Source organism: Cynocephalus volans, chromosome 5, assembly GCF_027409185.1.
Source record: "Cynocephalus volans isolate mCynVol1 chromosome 5, mCynVol1.pri, whole genome shotgun sequence".
NCBI classification, from domain to species: Eukaryota; Metazoa; Chordata; class Mammalia; order Dermoptera; family Cynocephalidae; genus Cynocephalus; species Cynocephalus volans.
In genome coordinates, this window is record NC_084464.1 from 128809890 (window position 1) to 128824687 (window position 14798).

Genomic DNA, 14798 nt, shown 5'->3' on the forward strand with positions numbered 1-14798 from the left:
AACTTGACCATGACAGTATAAATGTTGCCATTTTGTTTTCTTTACCAGTGCTTGGCCACAGGCTGAAAAGATCGATTCCTTTAAAATTTAAACGATGCTTAAAGGCTATGTTCAACATTGTGCAAGTCATCAGCAAGGCCTTTTAATGTGTGCATTTCTCATATATGCTCATCAAACCATTATTTACCTAATGAAATTGTGAAAAACTATGCATTTTCAGCAAAATGTCTTCATTTGGTCCTATATTAGAAGACCCAAATGCCAAGGTGTTTTACATAAATTTAATTCACAAGCATGTATACAAGAGAATCACTATAAAGAACATTGCTTCCTGGTTTATGAATAAAAAGTTTATCCTCTACTTACACTAAAACATACAAAAAATAATCTACAAAAATCGTTTACAATTGATTTTAGCTAAAGAAAAAGCTTTCTTCAGGGAAAAAAAAAAAAGATTGTGTGGTGGTAGTATTTCAGCCATCAAAAAAGGAATGTAAGTAACCAATAAATATAATGTGCTTTCTCCATATAGACATATTTACACTTGAGTCTTTGGCTTATGTTATTTTCTAAAAAGAACTTTAAATGATCCAGCCATCATTGCACATTCAAAGAAAATAAGCCAGTTATATATATTTATATATTTATATAGAGATCTGCTGCACTTGAAACATATAAAAAATGAACTTTACTATGAATTTGCACAGCTTTTCTTTTCTTCTTCCCTTAAAGATTCGACAGCTTTTATTTTTAAAAAGGGAGAAAAATCCCACATAGAAAGTAACAACTCATGCAACATGTGGTGGCTGTTCTACTGAAACCAGGAGAGAAAAGGCTGCGTATTCACTGTACAGACACTGACATGTTCTCATATGAATCTGGTTCTTATTAAATATAATTTATGTGGCACGAAATGTTGATGCTTTAATACAGTAATAGAAACTCGTTAAGTCCTTTTTATTAAGATACACAACTTCATAAGAAAAATACTTTCACCTCTCAAATGTAAAAGTCTCCCACCCCCCACATTAAAATCTTTCTGCACTGGTGTAACAGGTACGACAGCTGCTGGCTCGACAGATGAACAGGTTTCTGTTTGGATGCATTTTAAAAAGTCTCACCCAACTAAGATGACTCCAGATACTCCAAAGCTACATCATAGCAGAAACGATACTGCTCCTGTAAGACGTTAAAACCAAAAGGTTGAGAAAAGTTGAGAAAAAGACTTATGGTAAATAACAGCTACCAAATGAATACTTGCCAGTCAATCCACATTATTCGAGAACTGCAAATTATTTTTTCTCTATATAAGGTTAATACCTGGGTATACATATTTACTCTTAAGTCAAATGATCTCTGTTTAAGAAAAAGGAACTTGATGTTAAAAACACATTTTATTTTTGTCACATGGTTTCTCAAAATTTTTAAAAAATATCTAGCATTTTTAATCTGATTATAATACTGGATCATCACAGAAATATTTCCAGCACAGAAAAAATATAAAGAATCAGGAAAAAGAGCTGTAATTCTATTATCAACAGCAATTGTTAAAATATTGCCTTAGTTTGCTTTAGTCCTTTTTATTGCATGGTTGAAATAATAATTATCTCAGAATAAACATAACTACATATATTTCAGAATATAGTTTTATATTCTACTTTCTTTTGCTTAATGTTATGTGTCTTTTCCCATGTTATTTAACATCTCTTTTAATTCTACATAAAAACCTAACATACGGATTGTGCGACTATTAGTTGCTTTTTTTTTTTTCTATTCTATATTGCTACAATGAATATGTACAAATATTTCTCCCCACATTTCAAATTATTTCCTTAGGAGTTAAAAAAAAAAAAAAGCTAATCATTTTAAACTGCAACTTTAATTTCTTAATTTTTGACAGTTTTTGTCCATCAGAGTATTTAAGCAAATTATTCAAGAATGGTGGTGGTTCTTAATTTTTTGAGCCTATTTATACCTGAAAATTTATTTCTGCTTCCTTTACGGTTGGCAATAAAATTTTCGAATTAAAATTGCTTTTCCTTTAAGTCCATCTATAGGCTTGCTCCCATATCAAGAATTTAGAAAATTTCAGAAATGTATTATAAATAATGACTTAAAATATGTAACTCATTAAAAACTTCTCAACTTAGTCCATGTGGGTAAAATTCAGGCTGAACTGGAGAACAATCTAAAACGCATGTTACTTCTAATGAGAACTTCCACATGTCTTCTCCAGCAATATACTAGAGTAATAAAACTTTCCCCAAGAGGTCATCATTCCTACCCTAATTACCAAGTAGATATGATTTAAATTAGCCTACCACCTTGGCAAGTGCATCTAGAGAACCAAAAAGAGCTTGGAAACAGTTTTATTTCCTTAAGCAGTCTCTAGTGATTTTGTTTACACTCTAAATTTCCTTACCAAACTTGTCAGCTCAACTCCACAGCACACTGAAATAACCATTAACTATGATTAAAGCAAATCAGAGAGTGAGGTATTGAGTCAGGATACACAGGACATGAACATAAAGGAAAATAGTAATTCTTTGGAGGGTTCTAGAACAGCAGGATATAACCAGGTTTTTTTTTTTGTTTTTGTTTTGTTTTGTTTTAGAAAAGGTGGGAAATCAGAGTTAAATTAGGAGGTAGAAGTTGGATTCTGAAGCCAGGGGTGACTCTACTGCTGATTTTAAAAAGGTTTGGTCTGAGAGGTGGAGGCAGGGTTTACATCAAGATATTTTCAAACGGCAAAAAGTTTAAAGACATAACACTACACATCCATTTTGTAAAAAGATCTGAAAGCTCTACCTCAAAAATACCTCAAATCCATCTCCCTATCTCCATTTCCTTTGCTAGCACCTAGTCAAAACCAACGTCATCTTGTCCAGACAACTGCAGTCACCTGGAGAGAGGAGGTGGAGTTGAGGGGTTGAGGGGACTTGCCGAAAGGGTAGGAGTCTGCTACCACTCGTAAAAGTGAAACAGCACAAACGTAAGTCTTCAGATTTTGTCTCAGGAAGCAACGCACCTCTTGTGTGAGCAATCCATGAGCAGGAAGTGGTGAAAACACTTTAAAGGTTTATTGAATTGCTCATTTTAGTTATCTGATGATCTTGATAAATGTAGGGCAAGCAACAATGATGCCTTGGTTTTTCTGATTTACTTTTCAGTGAGCATAAACTACACAGCTGTTCCCAACCTTATCACACCAGACACATGTGTAACCCACAAACATCTCTTTAGAAGTAAAATGTGTTAAAGTTTAACTTTCTTACTCTGCATACAACTTCACCCACACGAACTTTTGGACACATATACAAGTCAGCTCTTCATAAACTGTGTTCTGATCCTATGAGCCCTGGCAAACTCAAGTAGCATCACATGAACTGCACTTTACTGTTGTTAAAAGATAAAATCTATCAATGACAACAGTTTTAACAATTAATCATTTGATCAGAAAATGAATTATGGATAAAGCTGAAAATAAATTTCAGTTGCCCTTTAAAAATACTGAGTGCTGATGGAAACTATGAATATATCCCTGATGAATGTTTTACCAGTTAATTCAATATGCTTTAAGAAATAAAAATAAATGAGAATACAGCCTTGATAACAGGATTTGTTCTTACTATAGAACCATTTACCAAAGTTTATTGCAGCAGATATTTACTGGCTATCACAACAACAAAATCCTATAAATTCCTCAAATTAAATGCAAATAGTTTTCTTCCTCATTTAGGAGTTTCTGTGATACGTAAGTAAGTTTATGTGAGTAGAGACGGATGCTTAGCAATCTATCAATAAGACAGGAAAGTCCCTACAACTACCCATTTTCATATCTGATTCCCTAAGTGTGTATGAAGTCAAATCAGTAAGGTATATGACTAAATCATCTCTAGGATCCCTCCAAGTCTAAGATTCTGTGACTCACCGGGGCTTCCACCATGTTTGGCTTGCTGTTCCTTAGTGTCTTTACCGCATGGAAAACGTCAACAACATTTTGCCGTTTCACCATTTCAACAACAATGCCGATAGCACAGAACATGCCACTTCGCCCGCCACCATTTCTGAAAGCAAAGAAAACAAAGGCATTTTAGATAGCATCTTTGGGAGACCACAGGTCACACCACTGTATATGTTTGAGAAAAGAAAACATTATCTTTTACATTTTTTTCCATTTGTGTCTTAATTTTGTTTCACACACATGCATGTATGTGTACAGGACAGAGAGGAAAAGACTTGAGGATGAGAGAAGCTCAGCAGCTTACACTCAGGAATACACTATAGGTATAAGTTGCTGCAGCCTAGATACCTTGAGATTCCAATATATTTGTAAACTGTTAATCGGGGAAGTTGTTCATAGTGTTCAAAAGAGTTTAAATTATATAACAACTATATAATAAGATTTAGAAAATGCACAAATTAAAGTTAGTAGTTAGTTATAGAATCATGAGACAGAAAAAATGTTTTAAAGTAATATCTATGGGAGATCTTTAAGATGTGAGTTTCTTTAACATGGAAAATGCAAAGGCTGATGAGGAAATGAGCACCAAGGCCCCTGATCGGCCAGGCCGGGCTGCCCTACTCACAAGCAGTGGATGATCGTCCGGCCTTCGCCTTCCTCGCATTCCTCTTGCCATTTCTCCACCTGCAGTATCAGTTTCAAAAATGACCGTTTGGAGCCAGGCACTTCTCGATGAGAAGCCCACCCTAGGTACTGAAACTGCTGCACCATCAGATAACCTTCCTGTGGCTGTAGAGGGAAAAGTATCTTTATGTAAATAAGCTGGCACTAGAATTTCTACTAAGAAGTAAAAGTTGCACACAACTTGCAATACAAATGAAATTTACATTGGATCGAGTCTAGCTGATGTCAGTCCTATATACATACATTCCTGTACAGAAACATTCTAAGTTAAAGCAGCAAGAAACATGGGAATCATCCTTTCTACCTGCTTCTCCCTGACATCCCATATCCAGTAATCAATTCCTATGATTATACTTCCTAAATAACTTTCAAATTCATCTCCTTCTCTTTTTATCACCATTGATATCATTGCACTCCCAATCACAAGTTATGATAATTAACTCCTAGTTGATCTTCATGAATAAACTTTGATCTTCCAATCCTTTCTTACTATAGGCATCATGATTATTTTGAAATGCAAATATGATCTTGTCATTCCCTGCTTTAATGGCTTTTAAGCAATCTTGGCATAAAATTCAGATAGCTGCCATGACTTAAAAATCCTTACATGTTATGGCTTCACCCACTTCCCCAACCTTCCCTTTAACATACTGTTTAAGTTCTAAACACAGTGGCCTTCTTTTTATCCATTTATCAAGTCACCTCTTTTTCCTGGGGGACTTTTCATATACTGTCCTCTTTGCTTTGAACACTTTCTTCTTGCTTGCCCTTCTTAATTCTAAATAGATTGACCAACTTGTCCCAGGTATGCCTAGGACAATTCTGGTCTTAACACTGAAACTTGTGTGTCTTGGGAAAGTTCTCTGGTTTGTTAGCTCACCCCCAAATAACTCCTAGTGATTCTTCTAATTTTGGCTTAAATACCACTATTTCATAGAAGTCTCTGATCACCCAGCTATGTCAGATAACTGAGTTAAACACTCCATACTCTGTACTTTTTCTCTGTAAAATATATTATACTTGTAAATAGATGATTACACAATTAGTTGTTTAAATCCTGTCTTCCCAGATAAATATAAATTCCTTAAGGACAAGGAAATCCCTATTTTTCCTAAACTCTGTATCACTAGAACCTTGCATAATACTTTCCAATGAGTAGTATTGTTGAAAGAATGAATCAAAACTTTAAACCTTCAAATGAAAATATAAGGAAGAATATGCAATACATGCGTAAGCCGTATCATAAGGTATCAGATCTGAAGTTTCATACGGCAAAGCTTCATGCATCTTTTGGGAGGACACAGGCCCTACATAGAACAACACCCAACTTATTGTTGGTGCATACTAAATATTTGATGAAGTGAATTATATTAAATAATGAGACTGGGAACAGAAAAAAAAATCATACACTAATAAGGACCTGAACACCAAATATAGAGGAAGTTAAACAAACAAACAAATAAATAGGCTGACAAAAAATATAACACAGATTTCAGTTCCTATTCCAGGAATATTTTTCATATAAACAGTTCAATTAACAAACAAGCCTTACTTTCTTAGTTCAGCAGCTACAGCTTTTTAGCTAAAATATTACTAGAACCATAATGCAGCAGATGTGCAGACATAATGAGATTCCACTTAAATTAACATCTAAGATATGCATGAATATTATGACATGATTGAAGTTATCCTTTTTTCTCCACTGAAATGAGCAATAGAATTAGATACAGTTTTATTGCCTGCTCATGGTTATATACATATAGACTTACTAACCAGACATACATATAGTCATTTTGATATGAGAAAACACTGAAACATGACAGTCCTAATCACACGCTTAAACTAATTCACACACACAGAGCTGGTGCTTTAAAAAACAGAGCAATCTCTCCCTTTAAAAAGAGTGTAATTCCATGCAAGTTACCAGTGTTTTTTTCAAATTTTGCTTGCTATCTGGTTACATAATCTAAACAGTTTTTTTTGAAGAGTCAGGGAAAGAGAGACTCCTGAGTGACCCAGCTGCTACTTTGCTGCTGGGGAAAGGCACCATCGTAGCAGCACTGGTTCTACCTTTAGATCTCAGCAGAGCCATGTGTTGGGACATTTAGGAAGATGATGTTGTAGTTGGGAGGAGAATCAATGATGACTGTGATTTATTTTTTCCTTCAGGCCTGGGTTTCTCTCTCGTACACAGGACTTGGAATAGTCACATGGAATCCTGTTCTAATGGCTGAGCTGACATATTCCCTTCTCCTGAGGTAAAGCTTCTCTATCATTATCATTATTATATTCTTGTGTTCTTATATTTCAATTGCATGCCATTTCTGGGCTGGATGTCAGTACTAATAAAACATGCAGTCATCCTTGAGATAAGTTTACATATACTCAGTGGCCAGGTCCAGACTATCAAACTGACTGAGCCAGTACATCTAAATCTAGATTTCCAGGTGGAATACGATAGTGTAGTAACTGACCAGAAAATCTAGATTTCAGCATTTCTGCTTTCCTATATTTGGAATGTGTTTTTGTTCTAGTACTTGAGTATAAGATTATTACTAGCTTTGGGATGAATTATGTAATGCTCACTAATTTTACTCTTGCTGTTGTCTAAAAGGAATTACAACATCATGGTTATGATCTACCTGTTCTGAATTAACTCAGTTCGAATGACCCAACAATGACTTACTCTTGTTAGATTGCATATCCTAAAAATCCGGTTGATTACATCACAATCCATTGAACAAGACATACATTCCACTTGGATAGGACCATATCGGAGCATTCCTTCTTCTGGCCAGTACTGAGGGCAGCCCTAGGTAATAAACATTTTGAAAGAAAAAGAAAATGAGCATTATTTTTTTCTAATCAGGAAAGTATAAAGCAAATTTTAGCAGTTTATTACTCTATTAAATTTGTGTATAAACACGCAAAAGCAACTGATAGCCATCAACCTGGGACAAGTCGACTTCATTTAACATCACAATGGAGGTGCAGCCGTAATCATACACTAATCTCCAGAAGTCTTTCACAGTGTTTGGCAGAGGGTATTGTGTGACTATGAAAGCAGCTGGTTGCCTGTAGCTCTGTGGAGAAACAAGGTAGATGGAGAAACATAAGAACTTAAAATGATGATTAGTTCTACAAACAGATACAATACACAATGTAGGACCAGTAAGATGTAATAGCTTCACACAGAGATGGAGCCAGAATGCTGCTTAAGCCATTGGGAGTAACAGATTTGGACCACTGGAATGTACTGGAACTAGTAATGAGTCAATTTGCTGAAGACTTTGATGGTTCCAAAGGAGTTCAAGTCAAGAATTAAATTTTTATTCATTGAGAAAAGTAAATGCAGACAAATACAAAAGAAGAAACTAAAGAACTTCTTGAGGTTATGAACCTCCATGAGGTACCAGGTGGGCTGTTTCAATTTTCCAAAGGAAATCAGTCTCTGAGAGGCTGAGGGCAAATCAATCTGGTGTGTGTGTGTGTGTGAGGGCAAATCAATCGGGTACGTGTGTGTGTGTGTGTGTGTGTGTGTGTGTGTGTGTGTGTGTGTGTGTGTGTGTGCTTATACAAAACTAACTCTCCTCCACTCCAAATAAGAAAAACCACAACTACCTCAAGCTCTTGTGCTTTTATATTATTTGTATATTTACCAGCACACTCTACACATCTTGTATGCAATACACTTCTCATGGTTTCTGGGCATTTCTAATGTATAACAATGGTCAGAATGATAGTTTCAATCACTTGAAATTCTCAAGTGCCAAAGAGTAACACCAATGTACTTCCTGGCCCCACATAAAGGGGAGATGACTCATTTTCCAAGTGCTCCTAGATGAAGACATAATACATTATCTCTTTCCGGAGGGAGGGGGCGTAAAGACAATATTTATCTGGCCTTGGCAATATGTTATTCTACAGATGGAAGCTCTACACCAAAATAGAAATATATAATTGTAGTAATGACTTAAACTAATTATTGTAAAACAAAATGAGACAGCTGTTGGGATAAATTTCCCTAATGCACACACAACTGTCAGTGATCTTCTAACTCATTTCTATCACACATACTACTCTTTAGGTCCTTCAACTGTCTTAACATCAGTGTAGATACTGATCCTTGGACTTCACTGATGCTGCCACCATTTGGGGAATGCTGCTAACCATGACATTCATTCCACAGAAGACCACAGGATAAATCTGAGTAGATGGCAATTCACCTGGCTACTTCCGAACTTTACCAAGCCTTCACCTGCAGCTGGGCCTCCTGAGAAAGGTACGAAGGCTCATGAGAAAGTATCAGAAGAGAGAAGTAAGCTTTCCTTCCAGTTAAATGTCTGCTTCATGGGAAGGTACATGAAAGCAGGCTGATAGCTATTTACTCATTTTTTGAGTCATAGGGAGGGGAGATACATGAGGTGGAGATGAAAAGGAAGCAGACTGAAGATTTCCTGTTTCTTTCCTCTCTAAATGCAGGAGCACATGCAAGGCTTTGAAAGCACCGACTCCTTGGCCTTACCTACGGATCTTCATAGGCCTGGCAAAAGAGTATGTAACTCTAATGATGGGGTTGAGCAACAGCCTTGTTCTTGTAAACCAAACCAACTTTACTCTTCTGAAGGCTCAACTACACTACTAAATCCACAGACAACTTAAACTATGAAATATATCCTTCTTGAATCACAGGGGATTAAGCAGAGAGTAGGAACAGGTAGAATATAAGGTTCAATCTTCATACTGAATAGAAGACTACCTGGAAAATGAAAAAAAAAAAAATTGACAAATGCCAAAGACAAAAAATTCAAAGGCATCAATACTTTCCCTAATATTATTATTTGCTCTTTTCCTTCTTCCTTTTTTTCCTTCCAAATCTAGACTCAGAAATGAAAGTCTGGTGCATCTTCTCTGTATTTAGTACATTTGCCTTTCCAGACAACTAACATCAGAAGAAAAGTTATGATTAGGATGCAATGTGATTTCAGTGAATGTGACTAATGGCTAGACAATTCTCTGGTCGCAGAAAGGATGGGAGCTTGTCATTGGCATTTGATTTTACCTTTAGACTATTCTGCTCTGTAGAAAAAAAAAAAAAAAGCAAAGTAAATGGCTAACACTAGTCTTAGAGAAATAGAATGGGGGCTTTTCTAAGTTTCTGCTTCCAGGCTACTAATTAGCAGAAGGTAATTTTAGAAAACACAATAGAAGCAACAAGTTAGAAAGCCTCATTATAGTCTGAAAGGAATGAACCATGTTATCTAATTTCTCCTTGCCATGGTTTCATAGGTGAAAGGGCAAAATCTAGAAATGAACCAGGCTTCTAAAATGGCATCATAAATAAAAATGTACTGCACCTGTCAAAAGAAAGAAAAAGAAAATTTCATACTATTTTTATAAAACTTTTCTGTCATCAAAGGGAGAGAATACATTTTCTTCCTTCTTCCCAAAGTGGCCAAAGACATAATTTAAAACCAACTTCCATGTTGTTCTGTCTGTCTGTGGGTTGCTAACACATTGAGTATATGCTGCAGCATCTACAGTTTATTAAGACTGGAAAGGGGCAAGATGGTTCTTTTATCATGACACATGTGTTAACATGATATTGTCCATGCCTTCCCTAGTTGTTTATATATAATCTTTATTAATTAATGGCCGATAAAACAAGTTACCTATAAATTATCGGAACATTAAATGTTAGAGATAAACATTTTCCAAAATAACACAACTTTGGTAAGATATGGCATTCTGTGATTTTAAAAATTTCATTCCTTAACTATATTCAAAATAAATAAGACATAATTTTCTTCCTAATGTAATTAAGATAAAATATATAAACTGCAATATTTCCTGTACAAATATAATAATTGATAATCAAGCTCCAAATTTATAATAAAGCTACACAATTTATACTTCCTAAGACTCTCTGCAGGGGAAATCTAAAATAACTCTCTAGAAAATAAAACCAGCCAGTGTTCAGTTGCATTACATAGATTTTCATGGCACTTTACGCTAACAAAGAGGGCAGTCTCTTACATCCATAAGAGCAGCATTGATGTAGTTACTGCTCTCCCCATCAACTGTAATTAAAAAAGGCAGACATCTGTCAGGTGGCAGCATGTCCATGAAACGGTTCTTGTCATGGTTCCTTGGCAGGCATGCTATACTGCAGTCTTCAGCTTGTAGTCGAGGGGTGACTGAATTCAAAGTCTAAAAAGAAAAGAGAACCCAGGTTAAAAGACTATAGTGATCCATTTGAGAGCATAACACAGATCCATCAAGTATTTAGGAGGCCAAGTAGAAAGTGAAGGATTTGTGCAAGGCAATGGCATTTGCCACTGACAGGGCTGACAGAATTTGTAGCTAAAGGTAATGAAGCCTGGGAAGTGACAAAGAAACAAGATACATATTATTCAATATGCCTTTTCCTAAGAGGAAAAGAAAAGGAAAGCTAAAAAACACAGCTACGAGCAAAACGCATTGCCTAACCCAAGAAAATACAATCAGGGCAGTCCATGATGATGACCCTTCACCAAAATTGGAAACTGTTCCACCTGTAATCACATTTTGTCATGCCATACTTGGAGATATTCTAGGGTGTGTTGGAAAGAGCACTGCACCAAGAATCAAAGCATCAGGTTTCTAGAGCTACCCCTGACTTCATTTTCACAGACCTTCAGGGATGTTTCAAGGGCAGTGAAACCTTTGGGGCTATTTAGAGACAATGTTTAGTACAAACTTCAGCTATTATTATTAGTGTGGCTGATCTCCTCACCCTGTGAGTGACACAGAGGGTCAAAATCCATACTACAGCGTGGGAAAAAAAGGTTATAAATGCCACACAAATCACCACCACATTTGACTTTTATGATACCTTTCCCCATATTCTTCCCTGAGTCTGAACTCATTTGCCCTTCAGTATACAGCACACACAAGCTCATGAATACACATAAGTGACTCCAAAATACATCTAATGAAAGGGACAGGTATTAGATTATACTTTAAAAAGGGTCAAAGGTTATAAATTAGACTTGAAAGATCTTCCTTGAAAGGATTATTAGTACCCAGAACAAATTGTAATAAGTCATAAAAGAGGCCTTAGAAATAATCACTACCTGAAATTCATCTTTGAGATGTGAAGAGTTAGTCTGAGAGTCTATTCTAATCATATCAAAGTATGCAGCTTTAAATTCACAGACAGGTATGGCAGTTTCTCCACATAAGCAGGCTTCTAAAATGGCATCATGAATAAAAATGTACTGCTCCTATCAAAAGAAAGAAAAAGAAAATTTCATACTATTTTAATAATAAACTGTCCTGTCATCAAAGTAGAGAACATATTTTCTCAATAAGGAAATATTAATGAAAATATCAATATTTTCCTGTATGGCCTAAGCTAATATTGATTATATGTGAAAAACATCTACTCTTTTGTTTACAAAAGAAAAAGTCCACTAAGGGTCAATCAGCATACCTCTGTCTGGACCATGTTGATACGCCGTGATCGTAAGGCTTTGACACAGTTATAGATGTCAACAACACCCTCTCTTTCAGCCATGTCCAGCATGATGTCAATCACAATGTAACAGCCAGTTCGTCCAGCACCAGCACTGAAAAAAATTAAATGTAAAGAATTTAAGAAGCATGCTTGTCTTTGTTACCTTAAAAAAAGATCTTTTCTGTTGTCAGGAGGAATCAAATTGATTTAACGAAGTGCCAGACACATAATTTGTACATGATGCGTAAAGACTTGTTAATGTACAGATAACTTCAGGTACAGAGTATCTGCTTTGCTGTACATTAAAAATTGAAGTTATTTGCAAGTTGAAAAAAATGTATATACACTGTTCAAGTTCCATACCTCTTTCACAATCATTTTATGTAAATTTAATACACACAATTTCAAGCTCACAGAAGTGATCAAGTGGTGAATTCATGCTTAAGAATTTAACTCCAAATTGCAATACTTTCCTACTCATCTTGTGTGGGTCCTCTGGCAGCAGTGAGAAGGTGCTGGCCCACTGTCGCAGAGAGACTCTTGTAAATACCAAGGCAAAAGAACATTAATTCCAAAACCTTTAAATGGGAAATCTGAGAAGCCACCATTCAGGAGAAGTGTTAACAGTGAGAGTGGGAAAAAATGATGTTATCAGTGAGGAGGTGACCAACAGTAGAAACAATATTTGAATAGTGATCTAAAGGGAAAATAAAAATAAGTTTTTAGGTGTAGGATATGATTCTTAGCAGGACACAAAGACAGCCACTATTTTATTGCACTTAATTCAAAAGCTGAATCATAATATACTTTGATTATTTTACCCCTTGGGATAGTTCTTCAATTTTATGTTCAGAAGCAAGGGAGCAAACTACATAAAGGTTTTTTTGGGGGGGAGGGGATTTCATTTTGTAGTCAAAGTCTTCTCTTCCATAAACTCAGAGATGCCCAACTGTAAGTGGAAAAGTACACTTCTGTTTCAAGAGATTATCTTAGAATCTTAAGAGCACCGCTGAAGCAAGTAATTCGTAAGAAAGTAAACCTCTATGATAAATCAAGAAATCCCTGAATTGAAAACCTATTTATACGATTTTCTAAATGCTTAGATGGGTTGGTAACATTATTTCTTTGTAATCCAGATTTGGTTACTTCTTTTAAACTCACTGTTCTTTTAGAAATTTAAGCAAAAGATAGTGGCTATCTCTATTACTTTTTTCTCTCTACCATCTTCTCCATCACTGTTCCCAGCATTTGAGACAGGAAAGTAATTGAAGAGTACATCAGATTTCTTGACAAGGATTGAAATGAACATTTTTTTTCAGGGTGCATAGTATCTGATCTTATGGGATGCATTACCTTTATTCCATTCTGTTGGCTTTTCCCCCCTTTTATACATGGTCATTTAAATCCTGAATAGGTTGGATCTTCAGGAAGAAAAAAATGCTTAAGTACAACCTATTATGTAGCTTGGAGGGATTAGTATTTGAGAATGGTGCGAAGCATTTAGGAAAAGCTTTTCAAATTCAGTACTTATTTTTCTAGTCACATCTCAAAATGAGGCCATGTAATTTGCTTTTAGTGTCACTGAATGCTTGTTTTAAGAGAAGTTTCTAATCAGAAGAGAGTCTAGATATAATGCTCATGTTTTTTGGCAAATACTTGCAGTTTTCAAGGTCCTCTGATGGGGACAGCTTTTCAAAAAAAATTTTTTTGAACTGCTGTTTTGCAGCACAAATTCTTGCAATCTAGGCCATTTAGTACCTCTGTGTGTCTCAAATTTAGCTTTAAAAGCTGGGATTCTAGTGAGAATTTTCTAGATGGGCAAGAAATCTCTATTTCAATCTACGATTCAATACAATATGGGATTTGCAAAAGTGATAAAAATAACAAAAACACAGATGTTGCCACTAAAAGGCAGACTTTCTACACTTGTAATTGTGGATAACACTATATAACATTAGGATGAATGTATGTATTTCTTAAGTTTCTATTTTATATCCTACTCATAGCTAACTTTTATTTTATTGCTGTTTTACCTTATCTGTAATACACGCAAGCTAGAACTTTGTAAGCAGGAACTAGTTTTTGTGCTTAAAAGTCTTGTCTTTATACTCTAAAAAAAGGCTGACCGTATGAAGTCAACACCATGTGGACCACCACGCACCTGCAATGCACGACAATGGGGCCAGCACTAGGAGGGTTGGATAACTTGACTCGCCGAATAAAAGAAAGCAGCCCCGTAGCATGGTATGGCACTCCATGGTCAGGCCAGCCCGTGAAATGGAACTGTTTAACTTCACGGATTTCATTGTATCCCCTCTGTGCAAAGATGGAAAGAAGCATTTTCAAAAGGACTCAAAAAAAGCCATTGAACACAATAATAGATACTAGACCTGATTGACTATGAAAACAATGAAAAAAGTTTACCAAAGATCATGCCTTTTCTAAAAACAGATACTGGCCTAACATAACAAGAGAGCTAAACTTTATTGTTAGACAACTTGCTAAAGAAAGAAAATTCAAAGTCTTGCTTGGTTCTCTAAGTCTAGGTAAATTTTATTTACCTTGACAGCTTGTTTCGTATTGGAAATGACAACATATAAAATTATTAGGTGAAAAGAAGGAAATGGGAAAGCTAAAATGCTGCCCTATTGA

At 35.6% G+C, this 14798-nt stretch overlaps 1 protein-coding gene across 6 annotated transcripts in view; it reads right to left on the reverse strand.

Moving 5' to 3' along the window:
• Positions 1-936: 936 nt before the first annotated feature.
• PTPRK (protein tyrosine phosphatase receptor type K) overlaps positions 937-14798 on the reverse strand; it is a 558957-nt gene continuing 545095 nt past the window's right edge. For all 6 annotated transcript variants that reach the window (XM_063096107.1, XM_063096103.1, XM_063096106.1 and 3 more), the window contains 9 exons: positions 14308-14462; positions 12123-12258; positions 11764-11913; positions 10685-10858; positions 7600-7731; positions 7335-7460; positions 4590-4753; positions 3932-4067; positions 937-1179 (listed from right to left, as the gene is read on the reverse strand). In XM_063096107.1, the coding sequence (XP_062952177.1) occupies positions 1126-1179; positions 3932-4067; positions 4590-4753; positions 7335-7460; positions 7600-7731; positions 10685-10858; positions 11764-11913; positions 12123-12258; positions 14308-14462 (1227 nt within the window). In that variant the 3' untranslated portion in view covers positions 937-1125. The remainder of the gene's footprint in view (positions 1180-3931; positions 4068-4589; positions 4754-7334; positions 7461-7599; positions 7732-10684; positions 10859-11763; positions 11914-12122; positions 12259-14307; positions 14463-14798) is intronic.